This window comes from Scyliorhinus canicula, chromosome 29 (genome assembly GCF_902713615.1).
Source record: "Scyliorhinus canicula chromosome 29, sScyCan1.1, whole genome shotgun sequence".
NCBI classification, from domain to species: domain Eukaryota; kingdom Metazoa; phylum Chordata; class Chondrichthyes; order Carcharhiniformes; family Scyliorhinidae; genus Scyliorhinus; species Scyliorhinus canicula.
The window spans coordinates 14082019-14100651 of record NC_052174.1 but is presented as its reverse complement, the minus strand read 5'-3'; the positions used below and the strand labels follow the sequence as shown (position 1 = coordinate 14100651).

At 52.4% G+C, this 18633-nt stretch overlaps 1 protein-coding gene across 4 annotated transcripts; it reads right to left on the bottom strand.

Moving 5' to 3' along the window:
• Positions 1–322: 322 nt before the first annotated feature.
• Positions 323–18555, bottom strand: LOC119958355 (thyroid receptor-interacting protein 6-like). Of its 4 annotated transcripts, XM_038786807.1 has the most exons (9): positions 18302–18553; positions 10593–10750; positions 9941–10060; positions 9007–9789; positions 7886–8006; positions 5828–5997; positions 3737–3915; positions 2407–2527; positions 323–1132 (listed from the first exon to the last, which is right to left on the bottom strand). In XM_038786807.1, the coding sequence occupies exons 1-9, from the start codon at positions 18513–18515 to the stop codon at positions 1001–1003; spliced, it is 1998 nt and encodes a 665-aa protein (XP_038642735.1). In that variant the 5' UTR covers positions 18516–18553; the 3' UTR covers positions 323–1000. The 4 variants fall into 4 exon arrangements, with proteins under 4 accessions (XP_038642735.1, XP_038642737.1, XP_038642738.1 ...); XM_038786809.1 differs by lacking the exon at positions 9941–10060 and having other exon boundaries at positions 18302–18555; XM_038786810.1 differs by lacking the exon at positions 10593–10750 and having other exon boundaries at positions 18302–18437.
• Positions 18556–18633: the final 78 nt, after the last annotated feature.

Genomic DNA, 18633 nt, shown 5'->3' with positions numbered 1-18633 from the left:
CTGCTTTCCAGCCAACTCACCAGCCTCAGTTAATCGCTCCCTAAAATTTGACACATCATGTAATCTCCGACCGTTGACTCTTTGATCAATTTCAGTGGTCTGTGGGGGTTTCCTCCGGGCGCTCGAGTCCCGAAAGACATGCTTGTTAGGTGAATTGGACATTCTGAATTCTCCCTCCGTGTACCCAAACAGGCGCCGGAATGTGGCAACGAGGGGATTTTCACAGTAACCCACAGGATTATAGGAAACCAACAGCTGGATTTGTACAGCTGACCCCCCCCACACCCCCAACCCCCAAATGAATAAAACAGGAGAGGAATGATACAATTGATGAAGCTTTATTCGGCTATTTTGCTGTCACACAGCCTTGTAACAGGATCCAGAGATATAACAATAGCAATGCCTCCCCGGCAACATACCCCATTAGACCCCAGAGGGTGGATGGTAAGGGAGGGGCTGGGAGTGTTAAAATAAATGGTTTGGGGGTTTCAATCTGGGAAAGGGTCTGACCAACAGTGCCCAAGGCACTGATGGTTATTTCAGTAACATTCTCCGCGGCTTGTGTGACACCCTCCAGCGTCTCGGCGCCAAGCTGGGCGGCGAGTACGAGCGAGGTGGCAGAATGAGTGGACCACACAAGCAGATTAAATCGAGAGAGGGGTGGGAGTGAGAGGTGGGGGTGCTGATTTCAGGTAATAACGTGGCGCCGTGTCACCATTAATCTCGAGGTCACTTCGGTTTAATTTTAAATGAAAGGCTGGGGGGGGGGCTTTTTCTGCAGACGAGGAGCCAGGACCCTCTGAGCAGAACCAGGGAACAGCCAGCGCTCAGCACTGTGCCAGCACACGCGTGACCAGTGCAACATGTCCCATTCACATGGGATGTCTCTGGAAAGGGTCCTTGCCCTCCTGCAGTCAGGTCCCCACTCGGTCTCCCCCCCCTCGGTACGAGATTCTATCCCCCCACTCCCCTCACCCGCCGTGGAGAGAGACGAGGGCAGTCAGCAGTCGGTGGTGATTTTGGCGGAGAGGTCCTGAATTCTTCGCGAGCTGCAGGTCTTGCACAGGATGTGGCCGTCCAGCGGGTAGCAGCCACACCCCTCCCCCTCCGACGACAGGACGAAGCCGCAGTCCTGCGGGAGGTCAGAACGGACACGGGATGAGTCAAGAGGAGGCAGCGGCTCACAGACATTTCAAAGAGCTCCCGTTGAAATAGCACCTTTCCCCACCTCGACAAAGCTCCCAATCCCTTCCCAGGGCCCATGGCGCTGTTCTGAGGTAACCATTTCAGTGACGCGGGAGGCCAGGCAGAGGTTTGCGCAGAACAAGATCTCAGGACCAGCCCTGTGACGGCAGAGCACAGGAGGCGACCAATTCAGCACCCCCCCCCCCCCCCCCCCCCCGCGCGAGGATATTGGGACAAAATGCAACATTGCCAAATTTCCAATCACACAAAACTCGGTGAGAATGGGAGTTGTGAGGAGGACACAAGGAAGCTTCAAGGCTAGTTCGACAGGCGAAGCGAATGAGCAAGGACGTGGCCGATGGACTATAATGTGAATAAATGTCAAGTTACCCACTTTGGTAGAAAGAACAGAAAGGCAGAGTATTCTTTAAAGGGTGGGAGATTGGGAAGTGTTGGTGTCCAAAGGGTGTCCTTGTTCACGAGCCACTGAAAGCTCGCAGGCAGGAGCAGCAAGGAATTAGGAAGGCAAATTGGCCTTCATCGCAAGGGGCTTGGAGGACAGGAATAAAGATGTCTTGGTGACACCTCACCCGGAGTATTGTGCACTATACGGGCCTCCTGTTTGTAGGACAGATATATTCCCAGAGAGGGAGTGCAGCGGAGGTTCCCCAGACTAATCCGAGGGGTGGCGGGATTATCTTGTGAGGAGACATTGAGGAGACTGGGCCCATATTCCGTCGAATTTGGAGGAATGAGGGGTGATCTCAGTGAGACTTACGCACTTCTAAAAGGGCTCGACAGGCTGGATGTACTCGAGATGTTTCCCCCTGGCTGGTCTGTCGAAAAGCAGGGGACGCAATCCCAGGATAAGGGGTCGGCCATTTAGGGACTGAGATGAGGAGGAATTTCTTCACTCAGAGGGTCGTGAACCTGTGGCATTCCTCAACCCAGAGGGCTGGGGAAGCTCAATCATCGAGCAGGTTCAAGGCAGAAGCCAATAGATTTCTGGAGACCAATGATATCAAGGGATTGGGGGAGGGGGGATTGTGATGGAGGTAAACGGTCAACCATGCTGAACCTGAATGGCGGAGCAGGCTCGACGGGCCGAATGGCCTAGTCCTGTTCCCATGTCCCTGCCCCCAGCTTGATTAGACCCCTCCCCCCCCCTTCATCGTCTACAATCAGGGAAAGTGTCCCCTGCCTGTGACACAGAGCTCTTACCTCACACTTGTAACAGTTGACATGAAAGCTGCGATCCAGGGCAACAATCCGCACAGTTTCCTCCTGTCCAGCCTCAGGCATGATGGGCTTGGCACAAACTGAACAGCGCGGAGCAAACTTCCTGTGAAGATACAAATCACACAACACCCCTCAGCTACGGCATCAAGTAGTTCGGAGCAACACTGGGTCCATGTGTGGGGCAGGTCAAAACCGAATCATAAACACGAACCAATCACTAATTAACCCAATACGAAATTCAGCAGAAACCCAGCACCCTCTCCCCAGAGATTGTTCAAGTTCCAATCCAGAGATTTGAGCGCATAGGTTGGCCAGACGCTCTGCACTGTCAGAGGGTCAGTACTGAGGGAGTGCCGCACTGTCAGAGGGTCAGTACTGAGGGAGTGCCGCACTGTCAGAGGGTCAGTACTGAGGGAGTGCCGCACTGTCAGAGGGTCAGTACTGAGGGAGTGCTGCACTGTCAGAGGGTCAGTACTGAGGGAGTGCCGCACTGTCAGAGGGTCAGTACTGAGGGAGTGCTGCACTGTCAGAGGGTCAGTACTGAGGTAGTGCCGCACTGTCAGAGGGTCAGTACTGAGGGAGTGCCGCACTGTCAGAGGGTCAGTACTGAGGGAGTGCCGCACTGTCAGAGGGTCAGTACTGAGGGAGTGCTGCACTGTCAGAGGGTCAGTACTGAGGGAGTGCCGCACTGTCAGAGGGTCAGTACTGAGGGAGTGCTGCACTGTCAGAGGGTCAGTACTGAGGGAGTGCTGCACTGTCAGAGGGTCAGTATCTAACCCCATGCTATCTTTTTTTTTAAATATAAATTTAGAGTATCCAATTATTTTTCTTTTCCACTTAAGGGGCAATTTAGGGTGGCCAATCCACCTACCCTGCACATCTTTGGGTTGTGGGGGTGAAACCCACACAAACATGGGGAGAATGTGCAAACTCCACACGGACAGTGACCCAGGGCCAGGATCGAACTTGGGACCTCAGCGCCATGAGGCTAGGGCTAACGTACTGCGCCACTTGCTGCCCTACCCCATGCTGTACCTGTCCTGGGAGTGTTTGATGGGGATAGTGTACGGGGAGCTTTACTCTGTATCTAACCCCGTGCTGTACCTGTCCTGGGAATGTTTGATGTGGACAGTGTAGAGGCAGCTTTACTCTGTATCTAACCCCGTGCTGTACCTGTCCTGGGAGTGTTTGATGGGGACTGTGTAGAGGGAGCTTTACTCTGTATCTAACCCCGTGCTGTACCTGTCCTGGGAGTGTTTGATGGGGACAGTGTGGAGGAAGCTTTACTCTGTATGTCACATGGGTTACTTACATGTGGAAATCCTCAATGCAGTGAATCTGGCTGGTAGCATCCACAGTGAAGGGAATCCCATCCAGGCACTGGTGACACACCACACAGGTGAAGCACTGTGGGTGATAGGCACGGCCCATCGCACGTAGAATCCTGTCCATAATGGGCTTGGAACAGACGGAACATTGCTCCAGGGTGTTCTGTACAGTAAATGGAATAAAATTATCAGAATAAAAATTCTCTCACAAGCTGGACGGTCACCACCCTTTCTAATGTACACCCCCCAGGCCCCTCACTGCAGTGGGATGGCACAGCAGGATCCCACAAACATATAATCCAGGTCCGCACTCCTGTGCATTACTTAGAGTTGACGATTAAGCACCACAAGAACAAATCTGCACTTCTATAGCATCGTTCACCATTTCGGGATGAGGTACCTTTTACCTGTTGGAATGTATGAAACACGGCACCAGTTTCTGCACAGCAAGCTCCCACCACTAGCAATGTGATTGTGCTGGTGACATATTGTCTCTCTCTCTCATTTGGCACTGTTTCAGAGTTAAGGCAAGACACAAATACTCTGAAAGAGACAGAACAGCAGTCTGCTCATCGCCCAGCTGTGCTGATAAAGTGAGCACATTGTGGCAATAACAGTCAGGGCCTGTGGAGGGCAGCATTGGCCAGGGTTTGATATCTGGCTGGGTTTGCACAGGGTGAAATGTTAAGTGTCCCTGCGCTCGAGGAATATCGAAGGCATCGGGCTCATCCAGGGAAGCCCAATGTTTGCTCAATGTATCGCTGGATCAATGAATTATTTAAGCTAAATGCATTCGCTCTCTCTCTCTCTTGCTCTCACGTCAAGCTACAATTGTTTGGACCGACAATGCGATAGAAAATGGCTGGGCGGGTGACCCACTGAGACACAGGTATGCATTGTAACTGCCCACATACTACAGCAGGGGTGGGCAAACTTTTCCGTGCAAGGGCCACATTCAGAAATTCACAATTCACAAAGGGCCGCATAGTATATTAAGTAAAATAATTACTTCACCCGGTTATGATTCTGGGCGCCTCATATAGAACATAGAACAGTACAGCACAGAACAGGCCCTTCGGCCCTCGACGTTGTGCCGAGCAATGATCACCCTACTCAAGTCAACGTATCCACCCTATACCAGTAAGTAACCCAACAGCCCCCCCCCCATTAACTTTTTAAAAAATTAAAAAAAAAAAAAAAAAATTTAAAAAAAAATTTTTTTTTTTTTTTTTTAATGACTTGGTGGGCCGCAGAAATACCTTTGGCGGGCCGCATGCGGCCCGCGGGCCGTAGTTTGCCCACCCCTGTACTACAGGCATCGTAACGCTCCCGTGTTACGTGCACCAAACCGTACCTGCACTACGAGCATTGTTAACTTCCCTGTGCTACGGGCACCGTAACATACAGGCAGCACGGCAGCGCAGTGGTTAGCACTATTGCTTCACAGCGCCAGGGTCCCGGGTTCGATTCCCGGTTTGGGTCACTGTCTGTGAGGAGTCTGCACGTTCTCTCTGTGTCTGCGTGGGTTTCCTCCGGGTGCTCCGGTTTCCTCCCACAAGTCCCGAAAGACGTGCTGTTAGGTGAATTGGACATTCTGAATTCTACCTCTGTGAATCCGAACAGGCGCCGGAATGTGGCGACTAGGGGATTTTCACAGTAACTTCATTGCAGTGTTAATGTAAGCCTACTTGTGACAATAAAGATTATTATCCGTGCATTACGGGCATCGTAACGTCCGTGTACTACATGCACCATAACATCCCTGAACCACGGGCATGGTAATGTCCCCGGGCTATGTGCATTGTAACATCCCTGTGCTACGTGCATCGTAACCAGCTGCACACTACATGCATCGGAACAGGCTCTGCATTAAGTGCATCTTAACTGCCTGCGCCACAGACATCGTAACTTACTACGTGCATTGTAAATGGCCACAAGCTACAGGCGTTGTGAGCAGCTGCACACTATGTGTATTGTATCTGCCCATGCAACGTGCATCTCAAGTTACCACGGGCTCTACATTTATTGTAACTGGCAATGCGCTACAACGTTGTGACCGGCTGCGTGCTACTTACAATGTAACAGGACTCGCAGTATGATTTCTTGTCGATGGCGTAGAAAGGCTGGCCCCTCAGGCGGCAGCGACAGGTCATACAGGTGAAACACTCGACGTGAAAGACTTGGTCCATGGCGATGCAGCCCGTGCCGTCTCCAACCACGTTCTCCCCACACCGAGCACAGCGCCCTGGCAATGAAATACCGTCAGCAAGGCCCAGAACCGCCAACGAGAGCAACGGCAGAATCAGGAACTCACCATCAGCTGGTCCCCAATGATCGACGGGTTGACGTTTAGATCACTGCTCCTCACCTCTGACCGAGGAGTGAGGAATATATCTAACCCCCCCCCCTTCCCACACCCGAGGGGTTCGGGGTGGTTAAACACTGCCCAGGTGGTCCAAAACCAGTCAAACCCAACCTTTGGCCACCAGTTTGTGCAGTCAGATAACCTCGGCAACAGGGGCCATAATCTTACAGCACAGGGGCCCGCCATTTGGTCTTATTTTGCCCATACTAGTTAGTGGTTAGCACTGGGACTGCAGCGCCGAGGACCCAGGTTCAAATCCCGGCTCTGGGTCACTGTCCGTGTGGAGTTTGTACATTCTCCCCGTGTTTGCGTGGGTTTCACCCCCACAACCCAAAGATGTGCAGAGTAGGTGGATTGGCCACGCTAAATTGCCCCTTAATTGGAAAAAAAAATGAATTGGGTACTCTAAATTTATTAAAAAGAAGGTATCCAGACTCTGTGGCTGCAAAAGGGTGCAATTAAGATGTTGTAAAAGTGAGATAATTATTAATTCCAAACATGTTAATTGTTTACCGATATAGGGCAAATGGAGTTTTGTTACAATTGCTGGAGATTCCCTGGAGGGCAGATCATTTGAGGCACTGTAAAGCAGGTCAGGAGAACGGAGTGTGGGATAAAGATGAAGTAATTAATGGGGTGAGCCAGGTCTGTAGCAGGCAGTCTAGCTTTTGAGTCTGCTAGGAGCTTTCAGCTGAGCAGCAGCTTTTGCCAAAGGCCGTCAGGTTAAGCAGTAGTCTGACACAGGCATCAGGATCTGCAGGCTGTTCGTGAAAGAACTTCACTCTTTCCTCATGTAGTATTTCCAAGAAATCTCTATGCAAGTGCACAACACGCGTTTGCTAACTTTATTTATAAGTGGCTTTTGACCCGTGATGTGCTTTGCTTAATTGGAGATAGAGAAGGTACAAGTAAGTAAAACGGGTTTCCTTTTTTTTAAAAGAATTGGGTGGCACTGCTGTCCCACAGCGCCAGGGACCCGGGTTCAATTCCAGCCTTGGGTGACTGTCTGAGTGGAGTTTGTACGTTCTCCCAGTGTCTGCGTGGGTTTCCTCCGGGTGGTCCGGTTTCCTCCCCCAGTCCAAAGATTCACAGATTAGGTGGATTGGCCGTGATAAATTGTCCCTTAGTGTCCAACAGGTTAGATGGGTTACAGGGATAGGGAGGGGGCATGGGTCTAGATAGGGTGCTCTTTCAGAGGGTCAGTGCAGCCTCGATGAACAGAATGGCCTCATTCTGCACTGTAGGGATTCTATTCCATTCTAATTGTTTAACTGTTAAAAGCTACTTTCTGCGGGGTTACGAATAAAGTTTGTTTTAATATAAAAGATAGCTATTGGTCAGTGGAATCGGTCTTGGCAGTTTTAAAGGGTAAAAAAACGTGTCTGGAGTCCTTGTCCGGTATCCGAATGAATGTCGGGGTCCAGTCTGGGACCTTAACAAAATTCCCTTTTTGAAAGTTCCTGTTGAATCTGCTTCCATCGCCCCTTCGGGCCGCGCCTTCCAGATCACAACCCGCTGCGACTAAAAAAAAAAACATTTGCCTCATCCCCCCCTCCCACTCCACTCCTCCTCCCCCCCCCACTCCACTCCACTCCTCCCCCCCCCACTCCACTCCTCCTCCCCCCCCCACTCCACTCCTCCCCCCCCCACTCCACTCCTCCTCCCTCCCCCCCCTCCACTCCTCCTCCCTCAACCCCCTCCACTCCTCCTCCCTCCCCCCCCCCACTCCACTCCTCCTTCCCCCCCCCCCCCCCCAGAGAACACTCACCGAAATACTCCTCAGACGGTGGGTTGTTCATGTCGTGGACCAGTTTCTTGGTGATCCGATCGAGCTCGTCCTCTGGCCTGCTCGCTGGGGTCTGACCCCCCGCGGGGGGCCCGTAATGGGCCTAAGGATACAAAGCAGAGACGTCACGGAGAGGATTCGCCAGTTTGCGATCAGCGTCCGCTATTTCTGGCCTACATGTGACTTCAGAGCCCACAGCAGTGCAATCGACTCACTAAGCAGCTGAGTAACAAAATGTTCAATCGTAACCATCTCGAGGGCAACAGGGGGGGGGGGGCGCAATAAATGCCAACCTTGCCAGTGACACCCACACGTCACCTTGCTACCTCATCAAACTGTGGAACGGGTGTGCTTGACCAACTGGCATCTCACTTGTCTCTCTCTCGTTGGGTACCATTCCCAAAGAGACCTCTTATGTTAATCTCGCTCTGCTGCGGTTGCCTGCACAAACGTCTAGTTTGCGAGGCTCTTTGCCGACTGCAATCTCTTTTACCGTCCCATCAGCTTATCAAAATCTTACTGTGTGCCGATGGAATTTCACTATCCCTACCAGATCTTGGTTCGTCGGTTCTTCTGGCCTCCCTTGCTCTCTCTCCCCTCTTGTACTTCTTCCCAACATAACTTAAAGCTCATTCCAGTCTCTGCTGCTCTCTACCTCAGTTTAGCCATCACCCCCAGCCCCCCGACCGTGCTCGCTTTGGGATAAACGCTGCCTCAACTTTTAAAAATCCGATCCGCGTTTTCAAATTTCTCCATGCCTCTCGATTCCTCCCCCCCCCCCCCAATCTCTGAAATATCTGCCAGCCACTCCCTGTCTCGGTCTTCCAGGTCCCAATAACCCTCCAAGATCTCCGTCCTCCTCCAATTCCGGCCTCTTGAACACTCCCGAATCTCCCTCACTGCCTGGACCCTAAGCTCTGAAATTCGCACCCGCTAAAACTTTCTGCCCCTCTCCTCCTCTAAGATGCTCCTTTAAACCTATCCCCCTTTTCACCTGTCCTAATAGCTCTTTTCGGTGACTTGGTTTGATAATTGCTCCTGTGAAGTTAAAGGCATGATACAAATGCAAGGTGATGTTGTTCATTGCGTGATCCTCGTCTTACCTTTGGGAGGTGAGCGGTGGTGGTAGGCGGGGGTGGTGGTGGAGGGGGCAGTTCCTCGCTGTAACCACTCTTCTTTGTGCCATACGGCTGGTACAGGCCTGGTGGTTTGGATCCACCACTGTAGAAGGACAGCTCTGGCCTCCTGGCATTCCCGTACATTCCCTCGGGGCTGTAAGCGGTGTCTGGGTGGCCTGGGGGTCCTGTGGCGAAGTGGGCAGGCGGATACCAATTCGGAGAGGCCTGAGTGGGCTCAGGGGCTGGAGGGATTGTGGCGTAGGATGGCTCGGGGTACCTGTGCTGCGGGGCTAGGTAGGCCGGCTCCGGGTGCTGGTGGAGGTAGGCCGCGGAGACCTGTCGCGGTGGAGGAGGCCCGTAGGCCTGCTCGGCCTGGCGACCAGGATGGGTGTAATTCGGCACAGGCTGGGCCACTTTGACCTGCACGTTGAAGGCAGGGCCGGTCGATGTCGAAGCTGTGGTGTAGGAGGCTGCCACGGGTTGAGGGTACGATCTGGGAACAGAGGCAGAAGTGTAGGCCGCGGCCTGAGGCGAAGAAGCATTGTAGGCCCCAGGATGGGAAGCACTGCTGTAGGCCGGAGGATGGGAGGCGTTGCTGTAGGCAACGGGCCTGGAGGTGGAGAAGGCCTCAGGTTGCCCTGGTGCCTTTGTTGCCATGGTAACAGATGGCTGAGCCATGGGTTTGTATGCAGGCAGTTGTTTGGCAGGAATGTTGGCCGATTGGGAATGATAAGAAGCCATGCCGGGAGAGTTGCTGCTGTCGTAATTCTGAAAAAGAAAAAATAAATTAGGGAACTACAGGCAGGAGAGGTATTATCACATTCTAGTCGGCCCGGTGACCCCAAGACCCAGACAACCCGGTGACCCCCCTTTCCCCGTCGACCCTGTAACCCAAGAATGGCAGCTATCGTCTTCTCACCTGCCTTGGCCGGGGATGGAATGGCGAATTATTCTCCATGTCAGCCAGCATACTGGTCAGAGAGTCAATCTCGGCGTCAATGCTCGAGGGGCGATTCACAGCTTTCTCTAAGGGCCTTGTCTGCAAAACAAGAACAGGGTTTTGGACATGGCTTGTGCTGCAGGTGGTACCAGAAAGAGAGGGGGGGGGGGGGGGGGGGGACATTAAAACTCAAGCACTCTCTCTCCCCACACCCCCTCCCCAAATAGCTGTTGAGGCTGGGCTCTCAATTGAAAATTTCAAAGCTGAGGTGGATAGATTTTTCTTAGCTCTGGGGAAATAAGGTAATAGAAACAAGGCAGGTAAGATGGAGTTCAGATGCAGATCCGCCATAATCTAATTGAATAGCAGAACAGGTTCGAGGGGCTGAATGGGCTTGTTCCGATCCCAAATTCTTCCCCAGAATTACCTGCGTGCACGTCACTGGGATTTCTCGGGTTTAATATAGTCAAGTTTGTTTTTTAAATCGACGATTTATAAACACGAGCTGGGGGCAGGAGACTATTTTTGAAGTTTCACAATATTAATATTTAATGTCACAACACCGTGCTGGGTACTGGATGACAGCTGCGTTGGACCTCCCCCCCCCCCGGCTACGGCGTGGGATCCTCACCTGCATCTCGTGGGGCACCTGAGGCTGCGCCTGGCTCCAGGACACGGGACTCCTCTCCTCCCTCCCTCCTGGCCCTGAAGGGTAGCGATGCTCTGTGGACATGGCCGTCAAGGGCTGGAATGACCTGTGAACCTCGGCAGAGCTCTGCGAAACTAGTCCTACCAAAATGAGAAGCAGTTTAATTACAGGAGCTTTAATTGTAGGTGCAGTATGTGAGCGTGTGTGAGGAATGTAGGATATATATATTGATTATCTGGTTCAGTAATGGTTAAATGCCTGGGCTAGGGTTTTTTCCAGTCCTGAATTAAAAGAAAGGTGGACACTGTGGCTGCAAAATGTGCAATTAAGATGTCATAAAAGATCATAATTCATACTAATCATGTATATTGTTTGCCTAAATAGGGCTAATGGAATTGTATTTATAGAAAGGAGGTGCTATAAGACCATAAGACAGAAGCAGAATTCGGCCATCGGCCCATCGATTTGCTCCGCCATTCAATCATGGCTGGTACGTTTCTCATCTCCATTCTCCTGGCATCTCCCCATAACCCTGGATCCCCTTCTTCGTCAAGAACTTACCTATCTCTGTCTTAAAGCCACATGGGCTGGTTTAGCTCAGAGGGTTAGACAGCTGGTTTGTAATGCAGAACAAGGCCAGCAGCGCGGGTTCAATTCCCCTACCAGCTTAGCCGAACAGATGCCGGAATGTAGCGACTAGGGGCTTTTCACAGTGACTTCATACTTGTGACAATAAAATATTATTATTACTCAGTGACTTGGAGTAGATAATTAGAACCATCATGTTTAGCCTTTGTAAGGGCAGCACGGTGGCCTAGTGGTTAGCACAACCGCCTCACGGCGCTGAGGTCCCAGGTTCGATCCCGGCTCTGGGTCACTGTCCGTGTGGAGTTTGCATATTCTCCCCGTGTCTGCGTGGGTTTCGCCCCCACAACCCAAAAATGTGCAGAGTAGGTGGATTGGCCAAGCTAAATTGCCCCTTAATTGGAAAAAATAATTGGGTAATCTAAATTTATAAAAAAAATTTAAAAAAAATGTTTAGCCTTTGTAAGATGGTCATAACCAGTTAGTAGGATGCAATTAATTGGGGGGGGGGGGGGGGGGGGGGGGGTGGAGTCTCAAGCAGGCAGGCAGAGTTAGTTTAGATGTATTTTAAACAGGAGCTGTTTGCCAAATGCTGGAAAGTTAAACAGTAGTTTGACACAGGCAAGAATCTGCAGGCTTTTTCCTGAAGGGTCTCTCCCAAAGCATTTTCTCTTGGATATCGCTTCACAAGTATTCCTGTGCTTGCTAACTCTATTTAAAAGGGGATTTTTAAATATAAATTTCGAGTACCCAATTCATTTTTCCAATTAAGGGGCAATTTAGCATGGCCAATCCACGTACCCTGCACATCTTTGGGTTGTGGGGGCGAAACCCACGCAGACACGGGGAGAATGTGCAAACTCCACACGGACAGTGACCAGAGCCGGGATCGAACCTGGGACCTCGGCGCCGTGAGGCAGCAGAGCTAACCCACTGCGTCACCATGCTGCCCTTAAAAGTGGATTTTGACCCGAGATGGGGTTTGCTCGATTGGAGATAAAAAGATAGCAGTTAGGAGTTAGTGTTTTATTTTATTGTTAAGCACTGTTCAATTGGTAACTGTAAGCTATTTCTTCTATGATGTTAAAGTTAATTGTGTGTGAATAATAATGTTTGTTTTGATGTACCACATCCCTATTTGTGCATGGATTGAATTCAGGCCCCAAGAACATTGCGTTGGATCGCTGGATTACTATCCCACAACAGAATTTGATTTGAATAAAAATCTGGAATTAAAAGTCTAACGATGACCATGAAAACACTGTCGATTGTGGTAAAAATCCATCTGGGTCACTAATGTCCTTTAGGGAACGAAATCTGCCCTCCTTACCCATCTGGCCTACTGGACACGGTATGCTTTCTCTCCACAGTCGCTGTTGTAATGTAAGAAATGTAAATTGTGCACAGCAAGCATCCACAGACAGCATGTGATAATGACCATTTTGGTGAAGTTGGTTGAGGGCCAGAACACCTGGGATACAGCTTTCTTTCACTACTGGGTCTCAAGATTCTCTACATGAACCAGAAAGGGTCCTCATTTTAACTTCCCATTGGACACACGGTTCAACAGTGCGGCTCTCCCTCAGTACTGACCCTCTGACAGTGCGGCACTCCCTCAGTACTGACCCTCTGACAGTGCAGCGCTCCCTCAGTACTGACCCTCTGACAGTGCGGCACTCCCTCAGTACTGACCCTCTGACAGTGCGGCACTCCCTCAGTACTGACCCTCTGACAGTGCGGCACTCCCTCAGTACTGACCCTCTGACAGTGCAGCACTCCCTCAGTACTGACCCTCTGACAGTGCGGCATTCCCTCAGTACTGACCCTCTGACAGTGCGGCACTCGCTCAGTACTGACCCTCTGACAGTGCAGCACTCCCTCAGTACTGACCCTCTGACAGTGCGGCACTCCCTCAGTACTGACCCTCTGACGGTGTGGCACTCCCTCAGTACTGACCCTCTGACAGTGCGGCACTCCCTCAGTACTGACCCTCTGACAGTGCGGCACTCCCTCAGTACTGACCCTCTGACAGTGCGGCGCTCCCTCAGTACTGACCCTCTGACAGTGTGGCACTCCCTCAGTACTGACCCTCTGACAGTGCGGCATTCCCTCAGTACTGACCCTCTGACAGTGCGGCACTCCCTCAGCACTGACCCTCTGACAGTGCGGCACTCCCTCAGTACTGACCCTCTGACGGTGTGGCACTCCCTCAGTACTGACCCTCTGACAGTGCGGCACTCCCTCAGTACTGACCCTCTGACAGTGCGGCACTCCCTCAGTACTGACCCTCTGACAGTGCGGCGCTCCCTCAGTACTGACCCTCTGACAGTGTGGCACTCCCTCAGTACTGACCCTCTGACAGTGCGGCATTCCCTCAGTACTGACCCTCTGACAGTGCGGCACTCCCTCAGCACTGACCCTCTGACAGTGCGGCACTCCCTCAGTACTGACCCTCTGACAGTGCGGCACTCCCTCAGTACTGACAATGCCTGCATGGTGTGAGAGGGTCATCATCTCATCATTACGTGAATGTTTATTCACGTAAACATTCACCACCTCGATATCAGCTGATTTGGACGGTGTTACCTTCTGGATTTCTCCCCAGTGCCCATGGGATCAGGAATCTGGGCCGGGTAGTGAGTCAATGTACTACAGAAGCAGACTGACTGGGTTGGAGGCCATGGCCAGCTTTAGCGAACCCTCGCTGCGATTCCTATTCCTTCAGAGTTTACATTGCCTTGTAAGGAAAGTGATTTTTTTTAAGCAGAAGAGGAATTCTCCAGGCATGACATGAAGATTAACCCTCTCAGAACCAAAAGCAGGAACCACCATGTAAAGGCAGCATTTTCAGCTGAATCCTGTAGGCTAGCACACCCAGTACCCACAGCACCCGGCACCCGCTGCGCCCGGCACCCGCAGCGCCCGGCACCCACAGCGCCCGGCACCCACAGCGCCCGGCACCCACAGCGCCCGGCACCCACAGCGCCCGGCACCCACAGCGCCCGGCACCCACAGCGCCCGGCACCCACAGCGCCCGGCACCCACAGCGCCCGGCACCCACAGCGCCCGGCACCCACAGCGCCCGGCACCCACAGCGCCCGGCACCCACAGCGCCCGGCACCCACAGCGCCCGGCACCCACAGCGCCCGGCACCCACAGCGCCCGGCACCCACAGCGCCCGGCACCCACAGCGCCCGGCACCCACAGCGCCCGCCACCCACAGCGCCCGCCACCCACAGCGCCCGGCACCCACAGCGCCCGGCACCCACAGCGCCCGGCACCCACACCGCCCGGCACCCACACCGCCCGGCACCCACACCGCCCGGCACCCACACCGCCCGGCACCCACACCGCCCGGCACCCACACCGCCGGGCACACGGCCACACCGCCGGGCACACGGCCACACCGCCGCGCACACGGCCACACCGCCGCGCACACCGCCGTGCACACGGCCACACCGCCGCGCACACCGCCGTGCACACGGCCACACCGCCGCGCACACCGCCGTGCACACGGCCACACCGCCGCGCACACCGCCGTGCACACGGCCACACCGCCGCGCACACCGCCGTGCCACACGGCCACACCGCCGCGCACACGGCCACACCGCCGCGCACACGGCCGCGCACACGGCCACACCGCCGCGCACACCGCCGCGCACACGGCCACACCGCCGCGCACATGGCCACCACCGCCGCGCACATGGCCACACCGCCGCGCACACCGCCGCGCACACGGCCACACCGCCGCGCACACCGCCGTGCACACGGCCACACAGATCAACACTTGGGTGACGTAAAAGATACCATGGTACTATTTCAGAGAGACAAGGGAAATTCCTCCTGGTGTCCAGGGGCAAATATTTATCCCCTCAACCAGCTCCTTAAAACATAATTAACGAATTAACGAAGGGCAGCATGGAGACGCAGTGTTTCGCACTGCTTCCTCACGGCACCGAGATCCTAGGTTCGATCCCGGCTCTGGGTCACTGTCCGTGTGGAGTTTGCACATTCTACCCGTGTCTGCGTGGGGGTCTCACCCCCAGAACCCAAAAAGGTGGGCAGGGTAGGTGGATTGGCCACGCTAAATTGCCCCTTCGTAGTCAATAAAAAATTGGCTACTCTAAAATTAAAAAAAAACAGTGCAATTGGTTGAATCCAGTTTCCTAAAGTGTTGTCGTTGTTTCAACTTCCCCAATATTCACTGGGTTAGCCATAGCGTAAAAGGTTGAGAGGGAGGGGAATTGTGAAAATGCATCCAGGAGAATTTTCTAAGCCAGTACGTAGAAGGTCCGACAAGAGAAGGGGCGGTCCGGGATTTAATTTTCGGTAACAAAGCTGGGCAAGTGGTTGAAGTATCAATGGGTGAGCCTCAGTTAGATTGGTTGATTTTAATAAGATCTGATCTGATTTGGCCAGAGTGGACTGGGAGCAGACACCTTTAGGCAAATCTGTGACAGGACAGTGGGACACATTCGAGAAGGAAATGGGGAGAGTGCAGGGCCATCATGTTCCAATCCAGAAAAAGGGTGGGAGCAACAAATTCAGTGAATCCTGGATATCGAGGGATATACAGCAGTAGAGAAGGAGAAAAAGGGAGGCGGATATCGAGGGCTCAAAAGAGCAGAAGCCCTAGAGGAGTATAGAGTGTGCAAGAGGGAACTTTAAAAGGAAATTAGGAGAGCAAAAAGGGAACATGAAAAGATACTGGCAGATAAAATAAAGGAAAATCCTAAGTTGTTTCACAAGTACATTAAGAGTAAAATGATGACTAGGGAAAGAGTAGGACCCATTAAGGACCACAGGGGTAATTTGTGTGTGGAGCCGGAGGATGTAGGTAGGGTTCACTCATGAGAGGGACAGTGTGGGTGTAGAAACCAGGGAGAAGGACCGTGATAAAATTAAAGAGATTAACAGAGACAGAGAGGAGGTTCCGAGTGGTCCGGCAGGCTTAAAAGTAGACAAATCTCTGGGACCAGATGAAATGTATCCCAGGCTGTTGAGTGAGGCAAGGGAGGAAATAGCAGTGGCGCGGGCAATAATTTTCAATTCCTCTCTGGCCACAGGAGAGGTGTCGGAGGACTGGAGGATAGTCAATGTGGTGCCATTATTCAAGAAGGGAGGCAGGGATAAACCAGGAAACTACAGGCCAGTCAGTCTAACCTCAGTGGTGGGGAAACGATTGTAAGCAATTCTGAGAGACTGAATTAATCTGCGTTTGGAGAGGCAGCGATTAATCAGGAACAGTCAGCATGGTTTTGTTAAGGGCAGGTCGAAGAGGTGACCAGGTGTGTCGATGAGGGAAATGCATTTGACGTAGTCTACTTGGGCTTCAGCAAGGCTTTTGATAAGGTGCCACATGGAAGGCTGATAGCGAAGGTAAGAGCCAATGGCATCCAAGGAGATTTGGCAAACTGGATCCAGAATTGGCTGGGTGGCAGGAAGCAGAGGGGGATGGTCGAGGGGAGTCTTTCTAACTGGGGCCCTTGCTATTTGTGGTTTGTATAAATGATTCAGACATGTCTGCGTATGTTTCTTCCGGGTGCTCCGGTTTCCTTCCACAGTCCAAAGATGTGTAGGTTAGGTGGATTGGCCATGCTAAATTGTCCTTTAGTGTCCAAAAAGGTTAGATGGGGTTACTGGGATGGGGTGGGGTCATGGGCCAAGATGGGGTGCTCTTTTGGAGTCAGTATAGACTTGAAGGGCTGAATAGCTTTCTTTTGCACTGTAAGGATTCTATGATCCTATGAAAAACTGATATGAAAATTGGTGGGGTGGTAAATCGTCAGAAGGATCACCTTACATTATAGGGGGACAATATTAGTGTCACAAGTAGGCTTGCACTAATACTGCAATGATGTTACTGTGAAACGCCCCTAGTTGCCACACACCGGCGCCTGTTCGGGTACACGGAGGGAGATTTCAGAATGTCCAATTCACCTAACAAGCACGTCTTTCGGTACTTGTGGGAGGAAACCGGAGGAATTGGAGGAAACCCACGCAGACACGGGGAAATTGTGTAGACTCCCGCACAGACAGTGACCCAAGCCGGGAATCAAACCCGGCGCTGTGAAGCAACAGTGCTAACCACTGTGCTACTGTGCCGCCCAATACAGACGGGCTGGTCAGATGGGCTGATCAGTGGCAAACGGAATTCAATTCGGATAAGTGTGAGGGGATGCACTTGGGAAGGACAAACAAGGCGAGGGAATACATGATAAATGGCAGGAATCTGGGAGCACTGAGGATCAGAGGGACCTTGCTGTGCATGTACACCCGTCCCTTAAGGTAGCAGGGCAGGTGGATACAATGGTTAAGACGGCAGATGATATATTTGCCTTTATTAGCTGAGGCTTAGAGTTTAAGAGCAGGGAGGTTGTGCTGGAACTGTGAAAAATGTTGGTTAGGCCACAGCTAGAGCATTGTGAGCAGTTCTGGAATCCACATTACAGGAGGGATGTGACAGCACTGGAGAGGGTGCAGAGGAGATTTACCAGGATGTTGCCTGGGCTGGAGGGTTTTAGTTATGAAGAGAGATTGGATAGACTGGGATTGTTTTCCTTGGAGCAGAGACTGAGGGGGAACGTGATTGAGGTGTATAAAATTATGAGGGGCAGAGATAGAGTAGACAGAAAGAAACCTTTCCCCTTGGTGGTGAGATCAATGACCAGGGAGCAGAGATTGAAGGTGAGGGACAGGAGGTTTAGAGGGGATGTGGGGAAAAAGGTTTCACCCAGAGGGTGGTGGGAGTCTGGAACTCGCTGCTTGAAAGGGGGGTGGAGGCAGAGACCCTCAGAACATTTCAGAAGGATTTAGATGTTCACTTGTGATCCCAGGGCAGACACGGCTATGAGTCAAGTGCTGGGAAATGGGATGAGAATAGTTAGGTGGATGTTTCTGACCAGCACAGACTCAATGGACCGAAGGGCCTTTTCTGTGCTGTAGACCTCTATGACTTGACCTGGTCGTTATCACATGGCTGTTTGTGGGATCTTGCTGTGTACACATCTAATCCCATTCCCACACTTGAACGATTTGCAGAATTGCTGCTCTCCCTGCCCACGCCTCAAGGTGGAATTGCCGCAGTGCGTGCCCACGCTGGGTACCTGGCTGTGGCGCTGTGTGTCGCGGTGACCCTCCCACGTTCAGGTTTCCATTTTGCTCGAATGGGTCATGCTTGGACTTGAACGCAGGGGCAAACTTCTGGTGCTGTCGGTAGGCAGCGGGTGTGGTGGCTGAGGGACTGCCCAGCACTGGGGCAGGAACCCTCTCCGGGAGATTACTGCTATTCTTTGGAGGAAGCCAAGTCGGCCCAGACATCACCAGATCCTATTGGGTCAAAGCACACACACATCTCATTATTAACTCCCAGCTGTGATTCACCAGGAGGCAACGCCAGCAACTCCGGATTTCACACTACACAACATCCCAAAATCCA